This window comes from Paramormyrops kingsleyae, chromosome 6 (genome assembly GCF_048594095.1).
Source record: "Paramormyrops kingsleyae isolate MSU_618 chromosome 6, PKINGS_0.4, whole genome shotgun sequence".
Classification (NCBI taxonomy): domain Eukaryota; kingdom Metazoa; phylum Chordata; class Actinopteri; order Osteoglossiformes; family Mormyridae; genus Paramormyrops; species Paramormyrops kingsleyae.
The window spans coordinates 22,048,492-22,074,516 of record NC_132802.1 but is presented as its reverse complement, the minus strand read 5'-3'; the positions used below and the strand labels follow the sequence as shown (position 1 = coordinate 22,074,516).

The following is a 26,025-nucleotide window of genomic DNA, read 5'->3' as shown; positions in this document are numbered from 1 at the left end:
TGAGGTGTGAGTAAAAAGCAGCCGCAAATGACAAAGTTCTGCGGTCGGGACAATCATCGCTGTAACTCTGGATCTTCGTTAGGGTGCCAGTGCAACACGATGATATGCATTATGCGATTTGTCATAGTCTTAAAGTCTACGGCACAAAATTTTAAATGCTCATTTTCCCCAATAAAGTGCCATTTATTGCAATTTTACCTCAAATGTTTAAAATCCTATTAAAAGATAGATATTTTTATACTCAATGACCTTTATTACAATTTTCACATACTTTCCCAAATTATGCAAGCAGAGACTTACAGAAGGACATACCGTTGCGTATTGCTCCCAGAGTTACTAAACTATTTGCCCTCCATGCATTTGAAAAAAAGCAGACATTATAATTTCCGTCTTTCGGGGAGCTCATTCTGCATCCAAACACTAGCAGACTTGGGTAATTTAGGTCCGAAGAGTAAAAGTCCAGACCAAGATTTTGTTTCAACCGAGCAGTTGAGAGTCACAGTCACTCAACTGGTTGGTTGAAACAGAATCCCGGTCTGGACTTTTACTCTCCGGACCTGAATTACCCAACTCTGAACACTAGTGACAATACAAGATGGACAGGACATTCTTTTAAAACTGGTCTAACTCCATTTCCGTCACCACAACAAACTATGCCTGGGAAGGTGGTTGTCAAGTCGAACCCGGTGGGGTTCATGGCATAGCACTACTGAACAGAATACTCAACCTAAAATATCACACCTCAATCAACCACTTGCAATAATAAAGAAAATCATCATAATTTTCCCTGAAAAAAGCAAGAAAGCAATTAAAGTAATACATATGAAGGGAATATGTGGTCACACACCCAGTCTTCTAGTAACAGACGCCCTTTTCAGTAACTTTCAGACAAGCACAGAGAAGGAATGTGTGCTGCATTGCAGGTCTGGACTGCGGGTCTGCTGGCTTACCTGACTATGCGGCTGCATGTGCGCAGCCTCGGCCTCCGGAGACTCCCCCGTGGCCCCGGGGCCCCCATCAGCCTCGGCCGTGGCCCCGTCGTAGCTGCTCCGCCCCGGCTGCTCCGTGCCAGACTCATGCATCATGACTTCAGGACCTGAAACAAGCCCAGATGAGCCACGGGTGAAATAATTGCTGAATAACTGTTGAGACACCCTGGGCTCCTTTTAACCCCAGCCAACTGGTAAACGTGTCATTTCCGTCCACAAAGTTGTTTTTTTCTCTCTCTTATTGCAGGTTTTCCAGCCCTGCATTTCGCTGACTTCACAGCTCATCTTTGATAGCGCTTTGACTTGCTGGAAGGTGTGTGCTTAGTCTTTCTTTCCACGTGGTAATAAATTGTTTTATTTCCAGCTTGGTGACGGTCACATCTATACCGGGTCAAGGGGAGGTATCGGCTGGCCAGGCAACAAAAGCAGGGGAAATTACCGACCTCTGCGAGATGGCACTGAAATTAAATGCAGAAAAACAATACGATGAAATGTTTCAATATGATTTGTTTTGCAGTGGAAAAAGATACTCGTTCATTCTACTTGAAACTATTTACACATATGCGGGAAAAGACACACACACGTAGAGTATGCTCTTTTTAAAAACACTTAAAATACTGACATTTCTAAAATTCAGCCACACAAGCATCCTGGAAAGTCAACTGAAAACAAAAATAACACTGCAAGGAGAGCCTAGTGGTATGTTCTCAGTCTGAAAGGAGATAATCACCTTCTGTTTTTCTCAGGCTCATACTGCAGCCTTGTCAGGCCATTACTTCATGACCTTATAATATTCCACCCATTTCATTTACTGGACGCGGAATATCGGAAAGAGGACCAAGGGAAGATGGCTGGAAATAAACTATGGGGTAAGCTGAACCAAATCAAACCAAAACTCCCTCTGCCCCCATAATTACATTAAATAAGGAATAGAATATAATACGTAAAATCATAAAGTTATTTCTTTGTTGATTACACAGGTTCAGGTGAAGTGAAGTGAACTTCATCATCCTATCTACAAACAGGCGCAGTAGTATTACAGAGGCACAAAGACTACACACAATGGAATACTGCAGGTGTCCAGAGCTGAGAGAGACTCTCATTTCCACCATTACCTTGTTTAATATGAATTCCGAAAATTAATTTCCAGATGTATAAACAGCGAAGATCTACAGGTCGCATTGGGAAGTGAAAAAATATCATACATCTGATTTCAGCTAATCCTATTTCAGTGATTTCATACATCTGATTTCAGCTAATCGTATTTCAGTGATTAAATGCATCTGATTTCAGCTAATCCTATTTCAGTGATTTCATACATCTGATTTCAGCTAATCCTATTTCAGTGATTTCATACATCTGATTTCAGCTAATCGTATTTCAGTGATTAAATGCATCTGATTTCAGCTAATCCTATTTCAGTGATTTCATACACTACTGAAAGTATTTTAATAGTCCTTTAGAATAATCCCTCCTCTGAAGCTGCCTGTCTGCAAACCTTTTCAAAAACACCTCTATTACTATTAACTGAAAACAGGATTGCTAAAATTCCTCTGAAATCAGTAACTTAGAGCTCACATGGAAATTGTTTCTTCACCTTGTGGTTTGGATGCATCCTCAGCTGACTGAACAGGCTGTTAATATGTGTAATAATTTAATGGCCATAATAAGTTTTATGACTTCTTTGTTTCAGCTTATGCATCTATGCCTTTTATATATACAATAACACATAGAGAATCTAAGCATCTCAACCATACAACTAAAAGTTGTCCTTTAATTTATCTTCAGACAAAGATATTTACTTTAGCTGGATATTAAATACATTACTGTAGTCTGAACCTCACACAGTTTGTGATATGTATACAACTCAATGCAACCAGACCTTTTTGCAATTAGCTGTGTCCACGCATGTTAATGGAAGCATATAATTTTTATCACAGGGCTGAGAGGATCATGAAATTTTAGTCAACGATTAATTGTCGTACAAATAATTGTGATTAACGATTTGTCTTTTTCTGTTCATTTTATAATGCTATTACACAGTTCATCATAGTCATAGTTTAATATTACACATAGACCTTATGAAGAAATTAATACAGAATATTGGAACATATAAATAAAAATTGCATTTGCCTTTTAACCTTTGTAAACAAAAAATGTATTGGCCAGATACGACAAACTAAACAAACAAGAAGTTAAACAGTTAGTGTTGTCGCTACTTGATCCGATTCACCTGCCCGATTTTACCTCGCATGTCTGTACCACCTGATGTGCTCATCCTGCCATTTTACTGCAAATCATATAGTCTACATTTGCAGCAAACTAAGCCGGAATTAAGGTAGTCTGAGGGAAAATATATGTGAACAAAGATAAAATCCATTTAAACTGGGGTACCTTAAATCTGAGAAGTTAACTGGCAAGAAATCCTGCATTGTAAAGCATGTATAGACCACCTGGGATTAATGATTTCGTTGACTTAAAACAATCCATTTTCTCTGCTTGTCATTTGAAGTGTTCACTCCAGTAATCTATTTCCAGATTTTGGGTTAACACTTATTACCTAAATATCCCATATCTGAAATGTTAGTTTGTATTTTCATCAGTCAAAATTGCTGCTATCCAACAACATGGTATTTTGGTATACATATAGCTTTGGTTCACTCTAAACTGACATAAAATTTGGTGTATTTTGTGTTTGTTTCAGCCATATTTATATGCAGTGGCACACATAACTGGTACGCAAATGCATATTTATTTTATGTGCATTCACGCTGTCATGACAAGAAGTCAGTGCACATTTTAGCCTTTATACCATGAAAAAAGTACAAATTAGCCACATAAATGCACGGTAATTTCTTGTCATAACAGCGCAAATTCATGTAAAATATGTACGCATTTACGCTACAAGAAATAATCTGTTTGTATCACTCCAAAGCAGTCGGATCAGAAACAAATGGACAAAATAACATAAATTTCTCTTTCACTTTGCTGCAGCATAATAGTGGCAGCCGACAGGAACATATACAGTCATCTCACCAGAACGAGATGCAAAAACACAGTCAGACAGTGCAGACGCTATGCAGAACTTTTAATAAATACGGAACACAAAGAATCCAAAATCGGAATACGCGGCTGATACTCCGGGCTGGTGGAGATCACTCATAAGCTGCCCGTTATGAATCTGAAGTAGTGGAAAAACATACTAATGGGATCAGGCTGGGAGTGGTACAAATCAGGCACAGTGGTAAAAGGTGTCGTGAAGTGTAATGCACCGCATGCGCAGACATGCAAGGTACAAGTAAGGACAGGTGGTATGGATCAGTTCTGAATTGGAATGAGATGATGTCATTAAACAAGCGTGGGTCAAAATGAAATGGAAATAGTTATAGAAATATGACAATTCGGGCTATTTTTATACAGAAGAATGAAGACGATTATAATGATTATACAAAAAATTGCGGTCAGGCGATTATGTAATAATTGTGACAGGTCTTATCACAAGATAGCTTAAGTTAAAAACACACCCACACGCACGTGCGCGCACACACACACACACACACACACACACACACACACAGACTTGGTATCTATATCTTTGTAGGGACTCTCTATTCATTTCTATGAGCATAACCCTAATCCAAACTATGTCAACCTTAACCCCTATCCAGCCCTAACCATAACTAACAAACATAAGTAACAAAAAAAATACAAGTCTATAGGCTATTTTAGTTATTTGAATGCATTGTAAAATTGAGTTTCCTCTTGTGGGGACTAGAAAATTGTCCCCACAGGGTCAAAATAACAGGATTTCACTGTAGGGACATTTTGACCTCAATACATACACATGCCCCACCCCAACAGACACACACACTTTACATCTTACTAGGCCTGCAAATTTTTGTGCCTGTCTAGCTAAAAGAACAATATTCTGAAAAAATATTACACAGTGAACAAAATCATATGTAGGCTAATAATTCCATGTGTAAAGTAATGGCAGCAGGTAACACCAATTTATAATATTCTGAGATAGGGCTAACTGTTAGCTTGTCATAAATCACCACATCCATTAAAGAAATAAATACCACGTAGAAAAAAGAGGCACTTTCCTCTTACCTTCCGCACTGCACATTTCGCAACCATGGCTTTCCTAATGCCAAGAATCCTCAACCCTTATTTTTATACAAGAATTGAAATTGCATCAATGACTGGAAAAAAATTCAGTTCTTGCAAACAAAAGAAGACTCATTCTTTCCTCTTTATTACAGCACAATTTTTATCGATAGACAGGAGCTTTCACATTTTTCTGGTACGAGCACACAGTCCCTCTCAGCTGGAAAATGCACACCAGATATTTGCTTCAAACCGGACTGCTGCCATGGCTACAACAAACCGGTTTCACTTTAGTAAACAAACATGTTGTCTTCAAATGTCGTTTTAACGTTAACCAGGCGGAGCGCATGACAGACTGGAGGGTGACACTCAAAAACAGCGCTAATGTAAACATCAGTGGTGGGCGATACAGCCCAGGCCTGAAGGGGATGCAGGCTCACTCAAACAAGGAACAACTAAAATAAACACCCGGGAAAAGCTCAAGACAAACAGTTCCTGTGCTACACACAGCAAAAAGCTCAGGGCCTGTGTTATATTTCCTGGCGCATCACACAAACTTGCAACGGTGGAGAGTTCTGCCCTGAAGCACAATGTAAGGTAAACTACTCTGAAAAACTGAAGAAAGAAATACAGTTTGTAAATAGCGTTGATGACGCACCGATTTGGGATATAAGCCATTGGCTGGAACGAAATTCCTCAAAGGTTGGAACACCTAGCACACATCATAGAGGTTGAGTAGACAGCGTATTTGGTGGAAATATTTGTACCCTATTTCTGAAAGTATCAAATGAAGGTTCCACAGTTCTGAAGGCCTTGCCCTCCTGAGATCTACTGCATGTAGCCTGCAGGATATGCAGAACACCTCTCGGGCCCTGAAGCTAAGGATGTGATCCTGTAATAACCGACAGAGCTGTTTACTCAAGCTTATGTCCTGCTGGTGATACATGTACAAGAGGTATGATCACTATTTGATATCTTCAATCCACAACCACTCATCTATTACAGGATCAGAGTAATCAGGAGGCCTCGTGACAGGAGGCAGTAGGACACCGTGGAAGGGATGCCAGTGCATCACAGGGCACACAATCCCGCACATGAGCACCTATGGCAGGAAATTTTGAGGCGTCAATTATCCTAGACCACTGTGTGAGGAAACGGGACTATACACAGGAAACCCATGCAAACACAAGAAAAACATGCAAAGTCCAGACACATGGAGCCAGGGGCAGGAATAGAGCCCCCCCACCAGGGGGTGATGTCCCTCCGATAACCGCTAAGCTACAATAGCCAAATGAAAACAGCTTAGCATTGTAGCGCCAAACTCTGCAGAATCTTATGGACCTTTCCACTTTAGCGTGGTAGTGCTTCATGTGTCCATGTTAATAGGAAGCTGTGTACTCATGAAAGAGAACAATAATCACACTATAGTGCCAATATAGGGGCATTGTTCACCATGACACATTTGGCAGAGCAGCTATGCCAAAGGAGTAATGCATGCTGTCATTTCCTTTCTGCAATCCTTCTTCAGTCACTCTGTATAAGTAGACAAATGCGAGAGAAGATTCCATCCAATGACACAACGTTTGTTATCTCTCTCATGGTGGAGATTTATGTAGCTAATTAAAGGCCACCACAGGAAACTGATCATTGACAGCCACTCTATTTCTGATGATGCAAAATGAAAAGCTTTTCAGTTGAAGGTCAAATGTATTGTCAGCTCGAGTGCATTAAATTTCTACACACTCCTCAACACCAAGAACCCACCCTTACTATAAGCCATCACTGCTTAAAAAAAACATAAAGCATTAAAAAGCAGTACGATTTTTAGGATGTTTTAAGAACTAGAACAGCAGAGTTGAATTCATGTGAAAATGTTATTTAAATTCTCTTAACCTCAAGAGGTTCTGAGACATTTCACTAATTTAAGTTCTCAGCCTGCCATTTTCCCCCAAAACAACCTCTTTCCACGTGATCTGTTGTGCAACCACACCTGTTTAAAACAACCAAACATGTTTGATCTTAATATATGACAAATGAAGATCCAACGGTAAATCACTGAAAGCACTGACATCACACACATGCCAATCCACAGTAACCTCCAGTAAGATTATCAGTGCTTTGTTGTCCAATATTACGTTGCTTTAGGTTTACATGGATCCCAACACAGTAACAGCAGTTTGTACCACTAATTTACCTTTTTATTTGTCTTATTTGAACTAACATCTGATTAGTATATTACTAGAGTGAAATTTACATTTGTACTTGATATGCATTACAAATCAGGTTGGACAGTTCTTACTTCTAATGAATCGGAAGCGTATCCTCACTGTCTCTCCAGGTATGATGCACAAGCCCCTTTAAGAGCATAATAAAATATAAATTCCCCTCTCTACGGACGATCCTTTTTGCAAGTTTGATATCCAAATGTCTTATTTATGCCTCTTCTTTCCCAAGTAAGTCATTCCATATTAGATTCTCTCTTATGTTAATAAATGCATAAACTTATTAAATTATAAGCCATTTTATTTAAACTCAGACATATACCCTCTCACATTTAACAAAAAGACTTCACATCATTAAGACCATAATGAAAAAAAATACAGCTATATCCTCCTGAGACCCCACCCATTCATTTATGTCCATTGTAGTGGACATTTTGCTTTTGCATCTATCTTTTCACTGATGTAAGGAAACGTATTTATTCCTGTTGTACACTAAAGAGGACATGCTGTGAAATTAAAAATAAAAATAAATTTGAAAAACTCTAAATTGTAAGATGTCTTATTTCCCCCCCAAAGACAAATAACCTAAAATTGAAAGACACTTTTTTCCTTGGGTCTCGGGAGGATATAGAATGCATCAATGTTGCAATTTCATTATACATACTACTTGGCTAACATGTCATAAACATAGATTCTGGGCAACACAAACACTGGGAATACGGGGAGTGCAGGCTTGGGGGTGGAGCCACTTTGAGCACATCAGGGCCCAAAGCAAAAGCCTGAAAGCAGACATTGCAGTGCTCCTAGCTGCCAGTGCCAACGTGCTGCTTGAAGAGATGAAGCAGAAGGTCCAAAGAGACGGAGTCATACACAGCAGGGAACCTGATACTGGTCCGCTGGGAGAAGATGGCAAAGCATTTGTATTATTAACAGTTCTTTGTCTTCAGAGATGCCCTTATATTCAAGAAGCCATTTCATTATTCAACAGATTACTGTTTTGCATTCTTCTTTAGGGGAGTGAATATGTCTGTGTTATGACCCACAGATTCCCCCAGCGAAATAAAATGAAACTATGAAAACTGTGCAGTACACTTAGTTTTTAAGAAAACTTAATGTCCCGCAACAAAATACTGGATACTGGATCCCCCCCCCCTAATTAAGCTCATCCCAAAGGCTCTATTATGTTGGGAGTGAGGCCATTGTTTCTCAATGGCACCCCCAAGACGGTCCACTTTTTTGCTCCCTCCCATCTCCCTGCCCGGGAGCTCCCTGGAGAGAGCAAAAATGTGAACTGTCTGGAGGTCCCTGAGCACTGTGCAGCCATTGGAGCAAACTGGCCGTCACGGTCTTGGAAGCACCTTAAGATGATGTGACACGGCATGTTTTACTGTTGAAAGTGTCCATCTGTGGCCAAGAAAAGACGCACTGGGTCAGAAACAATTTTGTACTAGCTGTGACCTTCAAATGATGCAGAGCTGGTATTAAGGGGCATAACGTCTGCCAGGAAGATTTCCCACACACCATTACAAGGATGGATGCAGGCTGCTTTTGCACACTTTAGCCCTGCCATTGGCATGCCGCAAAAATAAATTAAGATTTGTCAGATGTGGCTTTTGCCCTACTCTGATTGGTCAGTTTGACGATCATGTATCCACTGCAGCCTCATCTTGTATTTCCTAGCTGACAGGAGGGGAGCTCGGTATAGACATTCCACTTCAAGGCTCAACAAATTGAGTGTTCAGAGATGCCTTTCAGCACACCACTCTTGCACAGAACTGATATGTGTGCTATGGTCCTGTTAGCTTTAAGGAGTCTATTCATTCTCCACTGACCACTCTCATTAAAAAGGTGTTTTCAGCCACAGGACTGTTGCTAACTTGATGTTTTTCTGTTTATTTGTTTACCCCTGGACATCGAGGTGCACAATAATCCCTGGAGAGGCATGGTTTCCAAATTTCTGGAATGACTATACCTAGCAGAAACCCTAACACCACACTCAGCATATCTTAGCTCACATGCTTTATTTATTTTAATAATCAGCCTCTTGATTGACTGAATGCTTTATAAAATAGCGCTGCAGCCACGATTTGCTGTTTGGAGGTTGTATTAACAAGCAAGAGCACCTTGCGAAGTGGCCACACAGTGGTAAGATACAAGAATACGACTGTCTTGATAAGATTGCGGTTGTAGATTTTTAGCTAGAAATCAGTTGGATGACTCATCAGTACACGCAAATCCCTTCTTAATATTTTATTATACACTGAAGGTAAGCTATTATTAATTTCTTTATTTTTCTTCTTTTAAAATGTAAATGTAAATGTAAAATTGTAAATCAAGTGGTTAAAACAGTGCTATATAAGTAAAGACTGACTGATTGACTGTTACAGTCTTGATTTTCACTTCATGTCAATATATCTGACAATTTTACCAATTTTAGATTAAATAAAAATACAATATTTCAGTGTGAATAAATCAAAGGTGTGTCTAAAGGAAGCACAATTCTTTACCCTTGGCAGCATAACCCAAGACACTGCTTACCGAAGCCCATCCTTCTTGCTGTAGTATGTTACAGGTCAGGAACATCTGTCATGTCTTTTCAATGAGACCTCATTTGCTACTTTTGCCCCAGCAGGTACCTCATCACTAGCAGCTATCAGGCCACCAGATGTCTCTTTCCCCCAACGTGAATGCTGCCTTATTATAAATTAGCCTCGCTTTGTAGAGCCTTAAATCTATGGAAAAATTATATAACGGAATATTGGCCACAAAGACATTTTAATTACTTCTGCACAATTAACTGGATCTTGGTTGAAGTTCCATTTAAATTGTAAGAGTGTGGGTGTTAACCCAGATTCAGGTAACCCTTTGACCAGGTGCTTTAAAACAATGAACCACTAACTGAATATTGACTGCGATAATGAAAGAATTTTAAGGAGTGTACTTACTTTTTCACATGACTGTATACAAACAGTTCTGAATTTATTAGATCAAATTGATTCATTTTAGTGCAAGTAGAAATTACAAAAGTAATGAAACAAGCCACTAAAATTAATTATTAGTACTTGGGGAACATTTAAAAGAGTAAAACTAAAGGTACATGCAGGAACAAAGAGCTACAGAAACACTGGGAGTTTCCAAGGTCCAATAGCAAAGTCCAGGACTACAATGCAAACTCACTGACCAAATGCACCAGACATTTTGTTTTTCAACAGTATAACCTCATATCTCAGCACCTCTCATGCAACATTAGGAGACATCAGTAATAATTTCAGCAGTCAGAGAGTAATTAATCTGGTGGCGGTTTTCACCAGCACAAATAATATCGGGAAACAAGAAAATCAGAAGGATCCTAAAATAACATGAAATTGTGCAGTGACCAAAACGCTCTGTTTCTGCTGTATTTAGGTCAGGTGACCAGGTCATGTGATATGACACTATGACTCATTTGAGACGATTCTAGAGACCCTGGGGGCCCTAGGCAAAAAACTCCATGCCCCCCCCCCAACTCCCACTCCCCCAACGTGGCAAAATTGATTACCTTTATTTTACCGTAAAGTGTAAATTCATAACATCAACAAATGGAATTTAATAAACAAAAGACCGTTATTTTCACCTTCGTTATAAACAGAATACACAAATAAGGCAGATTTGTCCTACCCTGAATTAGGATTTTTATAAAAATTTATAAAGTTTTCCTATATGGGGTCTAGGAAACTTAACAAGGTAAAAAAAATGGGTATTCATCACGTTGTGAGGACATTTGGTCCCCACAAGGTAAGGTATACCTGGACATATATACACCCTCATGTACACACGCAACAGCATGAAAAACCACATTTACATATCGGTACACCAATGACCACTGACAGAACAGCATTGTAATGATCTTATCATGCAATCATGCAAGCAAGATCATGGACAGAAATGCATTTCTGGTTTGCTTTTAATCAGTGTTGATTGAACAGATTACAATCCAAATGGGTATATTTTAAATTTCAACCAGCAGAAATTGCCAGAAGTGCTCAGTGCTGCAGAGAAATACAGTGGATGGGGGGGGGGGGGCTGTCAAGGTCATTAAGGCTCAGAAAAACAGCATTTCTATAAAGGGCTCCAGAATCACAGGCTTAATCCTCGTGCTAAACAATAACTTTTTACAGCTCAACACAGTTTGAGAGCAATTACCTTTAAAACAAACAGGCAATAAATTCACCAAATGAGACCATTTAGCTAATAAGTAATTTCTGCAGTGAGCTATTGAGGATGCATAAAAACAGAGCAGAGGGGTTCACAGAAGTGCACAGTATAATTTGGCTGCTGGCGTGTGGCAGCATTTCCCTGCATTGAGCCATGTCAGACAGCTATGTTTCAGTACTGAACTGAGCATGCAAATTCCCAATACAGAAAATAACCTCGCCACCAAATTAATGTCATTGCAGGGCTTGTTTTTAAAGACTTTAGGGAAAGTTTCTAAACTGATTCAATAACATGCAGCATAAATTTCAAGAAAATTTGAAAATATGCGTTGAAGAAAAATGGTTTTCTGTAGTAAATTAAACAATTTACTGCTTAATTTACTGCCCACCATAAAAGACTACTGAGGTAAGAGGTCACACGGTTCCTTCTCAGATGCAAAGGAACGTGATCTTATTCAGCAGCTTCAGCTCAGACACATCAGGAGTTTATGGCGCTCCTTTGAAGTATGACTTATTTCAGGTTTAGATTCTGCCCCACCTCAAAAAAAAATATTAAAATAATAAATCCTAGACTGGTAAAAGTAACCAGACAGCTCAGTGCTTTTTTAAACATCCTGAGGATGTTTCCTGCAACACACACACACACACACACACACACACACACACACATACACGCACAGCTCATATACAGATGCAGAAACACACACACATACACGCACAACAGCTTATATACAGATGCAAACACATACACACACACACGCACAACAGCTCATATAGAGATGCACAAACACACACACAGCTCATATAGAGATGCACAAACACACACACAGCTCATATACAGATGCGCAAACACACGCACACACACACAAATGCACATGCACACAGACACACACACTGGCTCATGGTAGAGTGTGTTCAGATGCATCAAAGTTATAACTTCTAGAGACAGCACTGGCTGTCTGACAGTTCCTTCACTAGAGCGTCAAGTGCATTTTCATCAGCCGCTGCACACTGTAGGGCATTACTGAAGGACAAGGATATTAAACATCATAAAAACAAATGTAATCCTCTACAATCCTGCTGACAAACCCCCCCCCCCCCCCCAAAAAAAAAAAAAAAAAAACTGACAATAGCTCAAAAACAGGGTTACAAATATCAATTATACAGATTCAACAAATTTTTCAGTTTGCATATCCCAAACACCACATACAACCCCCCCCAACCTCACAAGATAACACTCAAGGACAGGTTTCATAAAGCATCAGCTGTGATCATTAGCGTCTGAGCAAAGCAGGTCAAAGGGCATCAGCAGACATCCACAGGAGAGCAGAGAGCAGAGCATGGCACGCGTGCTTACGTCAGCAAACAGTCCAAGTCTTAAACCCATACCGCAAGGATGTCTGATAAGCTAAAAGACCCAGCCATTTACCCACCACTGACAAGCGCAACAAAAACAACCAAACCCCTATCTGTTTCAAATCTGCTTCATGCCTATCAGCAACATTCTGCCAATTCTGCCTTTTCTAGGTTAATTAATGCATATGTATACTTTTTCGCTTTGCAGAAGTAAAAATACTTTCAATAAATTATCTGATACAAAATAAAATGAATAAAAGATGACTGGCACTTAAAAAAAAGTTGATTGCTGATTAAAGCAACACACATGCCAGTTGTTTGTGAAAAAAAAGTGGTGTTTCCAGCTGAAAAGTGCCCCAGTCTTCCTTAATAAGCAAGTACTTAGGATTGGTTACCGTGCAGCAGCAGCATCTGACTCTCCCTAATGAGCGCCCTTCAGATACTGTAACCTGTCCTCTTTAACGGAGCGTGTAGCCTGCCACGACCAGTGATCTCACTGCAATGGAGCTACCAGACCCACGCACTGCATCTTTACAGGCAGTGACTAGTCACGTCGCATGATCCAGGGGTTAGGGCGGTGCATCTCGTGAGGCGTGGTGACTAGCAAGTCAGCATGCATAAACCAGATACCCCGGTATTTTTATAGGGCCCTGGGCACCTTCACCTGTCCTGGGGGGTTATAATACACTCAACTTACTATACATGGTACTTTACAGAGGAGAAAAAAGGGCAGCAAAAACAGAAAATGAGGCAGAAAACTAGTCGCACAGGGAGCCCTGTACACCCCCGAGGCCCCCTGCAGTGCATTTTTGCCCCTATTCCTGGGTCACACTAAATTACCTAACTGCACCCTGACCTACGACCTGGGTGGAATTCTCACACTATAGCGCACACCCAAACACAGAGATATGCATTTTCAACCAAACAGTTCCACAAAGACATTTTGCATCCAAAATCCAGTTACACTGTAAACCAGTTCTGTTGAAATCTATACAGTATTTTCCCCCAACACAATGCCACCAAAGCATTTAATCTATACTTAACATCAGGAATTGGATTAAAATATAATCGACTGTGAAGAACTGCTATGGGACAAACTTAAAATTGTCTTCATTTGGGATTTTTTTTTCCATGTAGCGTGAAACATGTCATGGACGGACAGGCAGCAGGAGAACATGTACTTTTTCCATGAAGATCAAGCTCATACTTCAGATCACTGTCATCACAATTCAGTAACTTCACTAATTTCTCCATCTGTTGATTGATGCTCAGTTTAATCTAACTCCACAGCACCTAATCCACCCACAAACAGGATGAATTGTGAAATTGTTACACATGCCTGACAAAATGATTTAGGTTTACGGTAACCAAAGAAATTTCAAATACCACACAGAAAAACCCAGAGTTAGCCAATTATGACCTCTTACCATTTAGCTCAAAACATGATCCAGCGGTCACAGAGAATGCATGTCCAAAACGCCACCATCCACTGGGCCTTATTTAGATCATTCTAATTTACACAAATACTACAACCACGTCACAGTGACGAAAACAAGGGATTCAGAAAAGAACAAGGGACCCACTGAACTGGAGTTTGGGCTGCACAATACAACCCATCTGTTTTTAGATGGAAAAGGAGCTATTCTGAAATTACTAAAAACTGTTCAGCGCTAATTTACAAAAAAAAATAATAATAATAATCGATACCCCACAACAAGCCAAGTTTAAAGAGCAAGCACGGAAAAATGTAAACTATAAAGTGTCTCCATTAATTTTGATTAGTTTTTTTCTATACATACAAACATTAACAAGCACTCCAAGATTTCTTTCCAGCATAATAGGCCGAACAGTTTTTTTTCTACCAGAAACTCATATCACTTAATTTCATTTGAATGCTGCATTCTCAAAACCGGTCTTGCCGTTGAGGGATCATTTCTGAAGAATCTTTTTTGGAGGGCAGTTAAAATAAAAAAAAAATTAAAAAAAAGCTAAAAATCAGCAAATTAGATTTCCGCGCTTCCTCTGGCATCCTTCTCACCTCAAGGGAGCAAAGGGGAGAGGGAGAGAAGCTCTAAATACCGACTCACAGCCGCATCCCAAAGGCACATTAATAAAATGTCTCTGTGTTAAATCTTTCTAAGAAACCAGCTTCTTGAACTAAGCGGTTGCTGACTCAGGAGCAGAATGGGTGGCATCCCTCAGCAAGGTTCTGAAAGTCAGTTCTTTCCATAAATATCCACAAGCATAGTTTGTGGGGGTGGGGGTCGGGGGGTTTCTACGAAAACACAGCAGTCTCGTAAAACTGAAAACCATGCTCCGGCGTGACCAGTCGCGCACAAGCCCCCGGTTCCCCGCCAGCAAAGGGAGGGGTCTGGCGTGGTCTGGCGTGGCTCGACTCACCCACCTCCCACCCTGCAGCAACAGGCACACAGGGAATGCACCAACAAAGAGCCATTGAAATTATTCCGGGACGCCATCTGATCTTGGGAAGCGTGGAGCGCCCCCAGGAACCCAAGAAGTGCTTTTCAAACCCGGAGAACAGCGGAAGTTCAATGTCAACGTTTGGGAGGCAGGGTGATGCCCAGCTGGTGTTTCTGTGAAACTAACCCTATTGGACAGAATGCAGAGTCATCATTTCCGCTGCAGCTCACAAATAAATCCATTTAGTAATTAAAAAAAAAAAAACCCAATACATGTTTTTTTTAATGACTCAAAAATAATGCACAGTTGAAAAGGAGGACAGCTGTGAAGGACAAGTGCAAAGGGCATGTGGGACATCAGAGTCACCAACCTCTCATTTATAATTTGAAAGTGCTTCATTACAGGCCACTGCTGGCCAAGTACATGCAAACTGCACTGTACACAGCACATACTTACACAGCACTTACATCGGTGGTTCTCCAGTCTACCAAGCCAGCTCATGTCTTTTGCCCTGTTTCCCCACCAACATGTCTGATCTTAATTACAAACACCCCAACCTCACTCAGGCATGCAGGTGGTGGACTGGGACAAATATGTGAACTGGCTGTGGGCGGAGACTAAAACTGATTGAGAACCATTGATGTATATAAATATCCTGCCATTTCAGAAGGCTAATTAGACCCTGAAGGCCATTAAATGCCTCCATTAGAACATGCCAGGGCAGGTCTTTGGGTGAAGGTAGCATGCAGATGTGCATGCACGCTGTCATCGCAGTGTCACGGGCAGGAGCTCTGGCACAGTACAGGTCAGGACAGGTGCCGAAGGTAATTAATAAAGACTAATGCAGGCTTGCGTCAGACCCCAGGCAGTGAGGTGCTTTTTTTTTTTTTTTTTTAAGTGTCTTCTCCACAGAGCTTAATCCAGAGTCACCATGGCAATGAAAAAAACTCACAAACCATCCCAGTAGAACGGGCTTTTGAGTAAACAGCTTGATTCCTGCTTAGTGCCATTGTGCACTATGACTGCAAGCAGGACTTTAAAAACACATATGCAGACCAGCATTTGTGTTAGAAAAAACTGGTGCCGGTCTGCACATCTGGTAAGATTTCAATGTCCCAGACAAATGGGAGATATTCCATTCAATTATTATCTGTGCTTATTATCGGACGCGTGTTATCAGAGTGAATAAAACAAATGCAGTTTCATTCTGCATATAGGAAAGCGTATTTTAATACAATTTAAATTTTGCTTAATGGGAATTATTTTCAATCAATCAATTAATCTTTATTTATATAGTACTGTTTTTTACCACAACATTTACAAACATTACGGAGAGGTTTAAATTTGTCAGACTTCAACAGATTTTCCTAGTCGAAATCTGGTAATTACAGGACAACGGAAACTATGACACAGAATGTCCCTGACTTACAACTAGGTTCTGTTCTGACAGACAGGTTGTACCTCGGAATGCAATGTGCTGCCATACAGTACAGTATTTTCCCGTGGTAATGTAGCGCACACTAGGTAGCATAGTCCAGCCTAGCACAATTTTTCGGTCGTTTGGGGGGAGTCAATGTACGTTGCACAAGAACATAAGAAATTTACAAACGAGAGGAGGCCATTCGGCCCATCAAGCTTGTTTGGGGAGAACTCAACTTGTTCTTAAAATCTTATCTAGCTCTGATTTAAAGGAACCCAGGATTTTAGCTTGCACTACACTAACAGGAAGACTATTCCATACTCTAACTATACGCTGTGTAAAGAAGTGCTTCCTCAAATCCATTTTAAATTGTTCTCCAGCTAATTACATAGGTTCTAAGTTGGGGACAGTCTGTAAAAAATACTTCAGGATATGCCATGCTGGGTTCATATTTCATGATTCGGGGCAGATTAATGCATAGCCTACCCAAGGCTATAGCCTAGGCCCTGGCAAAATGAGGGGCTCCATCACACTTCTCGAAAAATAGAATGGTTAAATAATTCATAATTCTCCCTTTTGGGAAGAGGGAACTTTCAAGAAAGACTGAGTTGCACTGGAATTCTCAGACAGTTCCGGTTCTGTTAACTCAGACCTGTATCAGGAAGCTGGTTCAACAAAGTAAGAGCTTCCAAAATAAGTTCCAACTTGACTATACAAATGCAAACCAAGACAAACGGTATCACAACGTTGACTATCAGCAATCTGTCGCCATTTTATTGAAACTATGATTACTTGCTGAGCGTGTACACATAAAAGCATGCCGCGTGCAACAATTAGCCAATCACGCAAGGATGGCTATGTATTGCAATGCAGCGGAACAATGAATTGTTATGGTAAATTATGAAGTATTCAAAAGTAAAATAACGGCAAAGATCAATACCAAGGCTGCCGGTGAAGCTGGAAAAGCATGCTAACAGCAGATTGTGTGCATATGCACAGGTTAATTGTCGTTAACATAATTCTCTTGATTTCCAAATATGTGCTTTGTGGTTTTCATAATTATTTATTAATATTCATAATCCCGTTATTATTATTCAGTATTAAATAAACTTGTCACCCTTCATAACCCATTCGATACTCCTTTATCTATGTCACACACACACACTAACATTTCTTTTTATATTTTTGTGGGGACCGTCCATTTATTTCTATGGGCAAAACCATAATCCTAACTATGGCAACCTTTACCCCTACCCAGCCCTAACCCTAGATGACCAACCAAAAGACTTTTGGCTAATTAGGGGAACAAGCGGCGACAGCTGCAAGATCCCTATTGTTTTTTATTACAGTCTCAGATTTTTATAAAACAGACTTCTGTTGTGGAGACAGGAAAAATGTCCTCACAAGGTAAAAAATAACAGCTTTTTAATCACACCGTGGGGTTATGCGGTCCCCATAATATAATATATGTACTTGCCTACACACACAGAGGAAAGATGACAAAGGTGTTGACATACTGGAATCCACCAAAAGTAATCTAGAAAACCAAAGGGGTGTTCAAAAGTTGCTACCAACTCAAAATGCTGAACCAATCTCATTACAGCAGATATTAACAAGATATTAACGTTGGTGTCCTCTGCCTGTGGACACCAACGGCCTATGATTAAAAACTATCTGGCCTGCTTGTTTAAGGATATCAGAGCCAGAAGACTCAATGCTGAATATACAGCTAGTATTACAGCAGTCACAGGCTTCTCGTGGGCAAGCCATTTTGAGAGTTTCATGTTATGTCAGGTAATATACGTATTAATTGCTTCTCTTTGATTGGTCCAAGCACTGTTTGAGGTCCGTGATCATGAAATTGCGTGATATGGCCAAAAGAACAGTTGGATCACTGGGAACAGTATCACAATGGTTTTTAACCATACCAAAATGTCCTGGTATAGACACGACTGAAACAGTTTATTAATACATTTAACGCATCGCTTAAGAAACACAAACCATGTTGATTATTGTTCAGGAGGCTGCTAATTTCTGTATTCTTCAAAATGGAAAATAGAAAACTACAAAAAGACTGAAGTATTTATACAATTATTAATTATGGGACCAAAAACCCTCCTTGGTCTTCTTAACAGTGGAGCTACGAGATCCCTCCAGCAGCTGAGAAGTGTCACTCCAGACAGTTCTCATGAGTTGTTCCTTCACTGTGTAATGAGCTGCTCATTAGGTGTCCCTCTCCACCTTCAAGAAAAGCCTCAAAACCCAACTGATCCAGGAAGGCCTCCACTGTCTTATACAATTCCATGTTCAACAAATGCTCTTAATGCCGCCCTTCCCTCTGATTAAAATAATTGTCCTATTATATTCTTGTTTTCTTGGAAAATGTAGCTCTTATTCCATTTCTATCTAGTTGACTCCTTGACAGTCATATATTTGTAACATGGTGTTTGTCTCCCTTCTACTTTGCTTTGGATAAAAGTGTCTGCTAAAAAAACAATGTATAATAGGGTGGGGTATTGCCAATCGGACCAGGGCACAACTGAAATGAATGGAAGGGGACACTTGGTTTAGTAACCATGAAACATCGTGCTTGGGACCTCCAGAATTACTAAAGCAGTAACAAACTCTCCTTGAGCAGGACGTCACCCAATGGGTCTCATTCTGAATCTGCCGGTTACACCGTGAATTTTTCAGACAGCTCGTGAGGGTTGTGTTCATCCAAGGGCAGTGAGGGCCTCAATCAACCAAGGTAGGATCACTCATCCTGTAACATGTCGGGTACCTGCAAGATCCCAAGGGTTCCTAATTGCAGCTCTTCTCTCCTGCATGACATTATATCTAGTAACTGAGTGAAAAAGAGGGCAATTTTACAGTCAGGGTATATAACAAAAAGGATATAAGATACATAAACACACAAATTAACAAACAACAAGTCAAGGCGCAGATGACAGCTTTATCTGGAGCAGGTTATTGGCTGGGACACACAAAGTCGTGGACTCCAGTCCCACAAGGAACGCTGCTGTCGTGAAATGAAAAATCACTTCGGGTACCTAAATAAAATAACAAGGGATGAACGAATTTCCTAAGAGAGGGCCAGTCATTCCGAATACAGGTATGGGCTGAGCCAATCACTTGGCAGCGTTTAAATCATGGTATCGTTCACAGCCAACATGGCACCTCTGCTGCAGTCTTCCAAAGACTGTTTACCACAGTGGCAAAGGCGAAAAGACCTAGAAGAGCCAGGCGAAAAAGGAGGGGATGCCCTAAGTCAGCGGACATGCCGTTCATCATGCTCTCAAGGCCACAATCAGCAGCGCCAGGCCGGTCACATGACACTTTCTCCTGATGGCACCGAGCCAAGAGCCCCCCCCCCCCCCCCCAACTCCGTGTCGTTGGTATTATTTTATGGGATGATCAAATGCATGCAGATTGGGGGGGATGAGCACATATCCTGTGTGAAACCGCATCCTGAGTTCACATTTTCGAGGCTAACTGTAAGCAAATACTCTCTCCTCCTCACAAGCCTTCCGTTGACTGTCTCTGCCTTGGGAAGGAAAAAAATAATTGGCCTTCAGGCAATGGGAAGGGGGCGGAGAATAAACCATGAGAGAACAGAAGTGACAGAGCTCTAGAATGACCTAGAAGGACTTACAGGGTAGAGGCTGGCTTTGGTTTCTAAAGCAACCCAGAAAAAAAATTCTGGAAATTAAGTTCATGTCCTTTCACATAGTGAAATTTCATGATATAAAATTCACAATATAGTTTATATTACAAAAGATCATAAATTGTGTTCTATAGCATAACTGGCATTTTTGGCAGTATTCAAAGACTTGTACTTTTACATCTGGAGGGCTCCAGGTTATACCAAAAGCTAGAATAAAAACCCCAAGTGCTTCACAACTTGATGCACAGTGCTCTTCTGTATCTCCTTCCCCAAGCTTCTTTAGAGGTAAACGGATGGGGCCCAATAATCCACAGCAGGAATACAGGCCCAGTGCATAAGGACATGTACTGACACCAAAACAACAAGGCCCCAAATGACATACTGCACTGTAAATATGCAGTCCAACATCTGTAAAAACGGCAGTAATACGTCAACCACTATGATGAGGGAGACGCCGCCCAAGGATTCCTCACCTCTTCCCAAATGCTTCCTGCAAGATGGTCATTACGGCGCTCCAACGGAGCATCAGCCCGTGCTACTTCCTGAACACGGCTGCTGAGCAGGGAAGCTGTCACAGTCTGAAAGAAAGAAATTAACAACCACTCAGCAACAGGAACAAAGAAAGACTGAAAGTTTATGTAAAGAGGCTGAAAGAATAAGGGAAGCAACTTTGATTAATATCATGACAAGAAAAAAAAAAAAGGACCGGAAACTGAATGAAAGAGTGTTTAGGGTATGAATGTGTGGGTATGAAACAAGCTATACATTACGGTCAAGAATATTTATTATACCACCAACATGAAACATTCTTTTGAAAAAACTAAAAATACATTGATTTTCAAGCATGAGATACACACTTTATAACCATGCATGATTCAGACCAGCAACCTCACTTTAGCCAAGAGTATAGAAAATTACACTGAGTTCACATCAAAATTCTGCTAAAACTCACAGAACATTACAAAGGGGGCAGCCACGTATTTCAGGAATTCAAATTTGTAGAAAATGTTCACGGCAAACACAGGTAACAGTGCCTTAAGCAGGCACATTTCTGATGTGTATAAAACAAACACCAAACGTGCAATGTTTACACATCCAATCCGACAGCCAGAATGTCTACATACACACATATGCACACATATTTACATATGCCATGTGTCAGACAAACAGAAATGCAGATATGTACTTTTGCTGGGTGTGGTAAGAAAAAAAGGAACTATTAAGCTTCTCTGTCAAAAAGCAAACATCTGCATGATTCACTCAAGGCCATGTAAGCAAGAGGGCGGCCAAGGATTAACCACAAAATTCGCTGAACATTGATTTCCTACAGAAATTAAAACCCAAGGAAATAAATAAATATCACAGTTCCATTGCCCATTTTCGGCACAAGAAACAGCACTTCATAAGTGTGGGAACTGCTGCAAATGTAAAAAGACATGTAATGGTTCACAAAGACGCTCTGAGAGGGTCAGTATGTCCTCAAAACTGAAGCAGATCACACTTCTATGTACAGGCCACTGACCTGCATTGCAAGAGAGGACCCAGCCCCTATTCACCAACTGTCAGTTTGTTTTCTCAGTTGGCTTCTCGGCAAACAGCCAGCAGAGCAGCATACCCCATTCCATCTAGATATATCTTACTTTCCCATCTATAATAGTTAATAAATGGCACAGACTGCCCAATTTCTGTCTCATACTCCACCAGTTCCAGAACAAGCATGTTAAGTTCATGTTTTTATATTTTTAATCCTGGAAGATTTCAGCCTATTTATCAATCGTCAACCCTTTGTTTTTACAACAGAACAGCGTTTTATTTGCCCCATTTTTCTGTAGTATCCATTGTCCTGTCTCATTTGAACAATCTTACATTCTTGCATCAGTGAACTGTTGTTCCAATACAAACACCAGAGCTGCTAAAATTAACTTCCCCCAGAAAAAAAAGACACAAATGTACATTCTTCATGCTATTTGTATGTTATGAGGATGACACTAAGAAACAAGCCTGTCACACAAAAATAAGCGCATTTTTGCAAAAGGTGGAGACGCCGGTGGCACCTGAGACCTAAGCAAGAGCAGTTAAACAAAAATAAAAACAGGTTTGTTGGAGTGTGGGCTCAGTACTGGTTTTGAAACCGTCCATTTGTGTGTTAAGCCTTTATGAGGTATATGGCTGCATACTACTGTTATTAGGAGGCTTATCCATGGTGGTTTCTACACATAAGATTAGCGAACGTTCAGCTTAATGGTGAGATCTAGGCCGGAGCAGTCACACCGATTGCTCCGCAGCAACAGAGTCAAGTGGGAACAGGGTGGAGCGAGAGAATTGCCTGCACTCCCATAACCAGGAGGCCTATCCAAACAACGGAGATATGCTGGGACAAGCAGCTTTCTTGTGTGTGCCATTTCTCTCTCTCTCCTCCATATGTCACACCGTTTTCTTGGTGATGGCCTGAAACACACTCAACCTGAGCTCCGACTTCACAGGGGGGTGCCTCTTCAGCCTTTAATTCAGAGCAGGGTGGGGCTAGCCTCTGCATATACAGGTGGCACAGCCTTCAAAGTTTGCTTTCCTGTTTATTTGTCTGCAGTTTGTTTGTTTTCCTCTATGGACTGAGGCCTAAGTTAAATATTTACCCGGCTGTTCGTTATTCGTCCTGCGTGCGTCATTGTTATGGCTCTTGGTTTCTCATCCGCACTCCTCTTGCACTTGCTATTGTGAAATGAAATGGCAAGTACAGTCCGATGCCCCAAAAAGCAAGTTTACCAATATTATTCAGCAATATATGGAGGAAAATAAGATAAGGGCTTCTCACCCCAATTAATATCATATCTTTATATTCTTAAATAAGAAATTCTTAAACAAGAAACACCCCTTTAATTATTTTCTATAATCCTCACCCAGTCTGTAAGGGTATAAAGGCCCAGATGGAAGATGCATGACCTATAGTTGAAACAGAGTCAGATTCTCAAACTCGGCACAAACTGTGTACCTTGCAGGTTAGCCACACGCCAATTTGTGCATAAAGGCAAAATGTAGTTAGACAAAGAAATCAGAAATCGAACTGTGAACGATGGCTTCTTAAGACGTGAAACTACGCCATGATTTTGGTCAATCAATCAAAATGTAAAAGTGTAAACTGGCATTAAAGTGAAAAGCCGGTGTTAACATCAGTAAAGAGGAATCCTAAAAAATCTAAGCGCATTAAAAGAAACCAAAATGCATCTTTGTTAAACAACAGGACATTTTTATCATTATTATTATTAATAATAATAATAACCATAAAATTACAAACTATATATGACAAAATATGGGGCACGTACGCAAGAATAAAGATCAGTTAAAATCAAAGTACTGTTCTCCCACATCTTTCCAGGGCTCTTTCTTCCAAACGAGCATACCAATATCATTCTGCACAAACTCTTCATTATTTATGGTTGGAGAAAAGTACATAAGGACACATGTGACGGCGATTAGAACTAAACCCCGCAGAATCGCGACAAAGCCGGGTGCCAGTGTGTGACACGTGTGTGCGGGCATCGCGACTCACGCCCAGACTTTACGGGACTGGAGCTGGTTACTTACCTCCACTTAGTTCCAGTCCTTTCCAGACAAATCGTGTTCGCACACACTGAACACAGTCACGCTTTCCCCGCAAAACGAACACATACAAACACCGATCTGTCAACTTTAATTCTCAATGTTTCACATCCGTAACTTATGGGGGTTCAGTGTTAACTAGAGACTGCATGCGCATTAAACGTAAGATGCCGAACCTTAGAGTACATTTCTCAGTATAAACGGGAAATATAGCACTCTGTGTTTTTAGTCATACTTATTAGCGTCGGGCTTTTACACGAATTCGTCTCGCTCGTTATATCCACACAGAACACGAAACCTGGGAAAACCCCACACTCCATATGAATACGGTGGGGAAAGAAATCGTACAGCAATCCCCGCCCGTGCGTTAGCAACAGCGGTCACCAACTTACCGAAGACGGAAAATCCTTGATCGCAAACAAGAAAAAAAAGAAGAATTATAGTACTTTCTTGACACGGCTGCCGAACCGCGCAGGCGATCCTGTTCACCGAAAACAAGGCGCAGCAGACTCTCCGTAAAGGAGGATATTACTCCGCTTTAGGTGAATTAACTTTGACCGCAACGGAGAGCGACTGCGGCTTGTGCGGAGTGCGCTAGGGGGAGAGATCGCGGCTCCATGGCGGCTCCTCTGCCGGATACGAGGCACAGCCTGCCGGTGGCAATACTACAGTTACATGCGCCTCTAGACACGGGAGGCTCGGCGGATTTGGATTGTTGTTATTATTTGATGTTCCAGGGCCGTGACGTCACATCCACCTGCTGCGTAAACAGAAGGCTGGTTCTCAAAATCCGATCGCATATCCGCAGTAACGTGTAAATATAAACGGTTTAAGTCCTGAGGTGATATTTGCGTCGGAACTTTGGAGAGTGTTTGCCTATCGCAAAAAAAATCTTCGTTTCTTACTTTTGTCATAAAGTGAAGGTTCTTTTTTTCCCCAAGGCAGCCGAAGCTGAAAGATGGAACCTTTCTCCCAGTTCGGTTCGGTTAAATTATGCAAGTCAGCCGGCGAAAGTTGAGTAAAAGGACATAGTGCACACGAGGAAGGAGGGAAGGAAGGACGGAGGAAAGGAAGGAGGGAGGGAGCGCCTGAGTCTGAGGTGCGAGCGGGAATCCGGCGATTAGGCCGATGGCTTTTCTGACCGATAACCTTGCTCTTGCGGTGGGGAAAAAACACAACTTGGGATACTAGAGTATTCGTTTTAGTATGATTTTACAAAACTGAGGAAAAATAATTGGAGTGGAGACGGATGTTAAAAAATACGTTTTAATATCTGCGCCACATACGTCAATGAATTGATTTTTTTAAAATAAATTTTACAATAATCTTATGTGCAATAACGGTATTTTAAAAACTGGTGGATGCATACCACCACTCTCTGGTCGTATGCGAAATTGTTATAGCAACTTATTGGAAAGCGTGTACCAGCATAACTCAGTAGGTTGCACTGTTGCCTCTCACTTGGGGGCTCGAAAAGTACCGTGTTCCGGGTGTGAACTTGTCGCCTCCTTTTACACCGATTTCCTCACGCAGTCCAAAGACAGAGTTAACTGGCGTCTCTAAATTATACGTGGTATACTGGGCTGGCTGGCATCCCTCCAGGTCGCAGCGCCGGCGTTTGCTCCATGCTGCCTGGAATAGGCTCCAGAGACCCCATGACTAAGATAAGCAGTGGGAGGATAGTCGGGTATTTTTCAAGTTCTGATTGCGTTAAATTACTATATAAATGAATTTCAATATTAAAAATATATCTCCTGGGTAGTTTCTTAGGACCATATTGACAAAAAATGTGGAAAATTGGAACATAAGTAGGCCTATATTAAACAGCAGTCGACACAGCTCGTAGTAACTCACACCTGAATACATTAAAGAATAGGCTTTTTTGGAAATTCCATTTTCCAACATAGAAAACTGCCAACACTGATTATGAGAAGCAATAACTCCGGCATCCATAGTCTCTTCTTGACTCCCTGTGTGAGAGTATCTAATGAAGTGTGGCCAGGGAAAAAAAAACAGTTGATTTTCTAGGTCTGGTTTCTGTGGGTGTGTGTTT

General features: G+C 40.9%; 1 protein-coding gene across 6 annotated transcripts in view; it reads right to left on the bottom strand.

The window, feature by feature from the left end:
- Window positions 1-25,032, bottom strand: part of LOC111842318 (forkhead box protein P1-like) — a 62,461-nt gene extending 37,429 nt beyond the window's left edge. Inside the window, exons 1-3 of one of the 6 annotated variants that reach the window (XM_023808811.2) lie at window positions 24,878-25,032; window positions 20,849-20,953; window positions 951-1,096 (exon numbers count right to left, since the gene is read on the bottom strand). In XM_023808811.2, coding sequence (XP_023664579.2) covers window positions 951-1,085 — 135 coding nt within the window. In that variant the 5' untranslated portion in view covers window positions 1,086-1,096; window positions 20,849-20,953; window positions 24,878-25,032. Of the gene's footprint in view, window positions 1-950; window positions 1,097-5,102; window positions 5,337-20,848; window positions 20,954-24,364; window positions 24,837-24,877 lie in introns of those variants that run through there. The other 5 variants (XM_023808810.2, XM_023808808.2, XM_023808807.2 and 2 more) reach the window with 5 other exon arrangements.
- Between the last annotated feature and the right edge of the window lie 993 nt (window positions 25,033-26,025).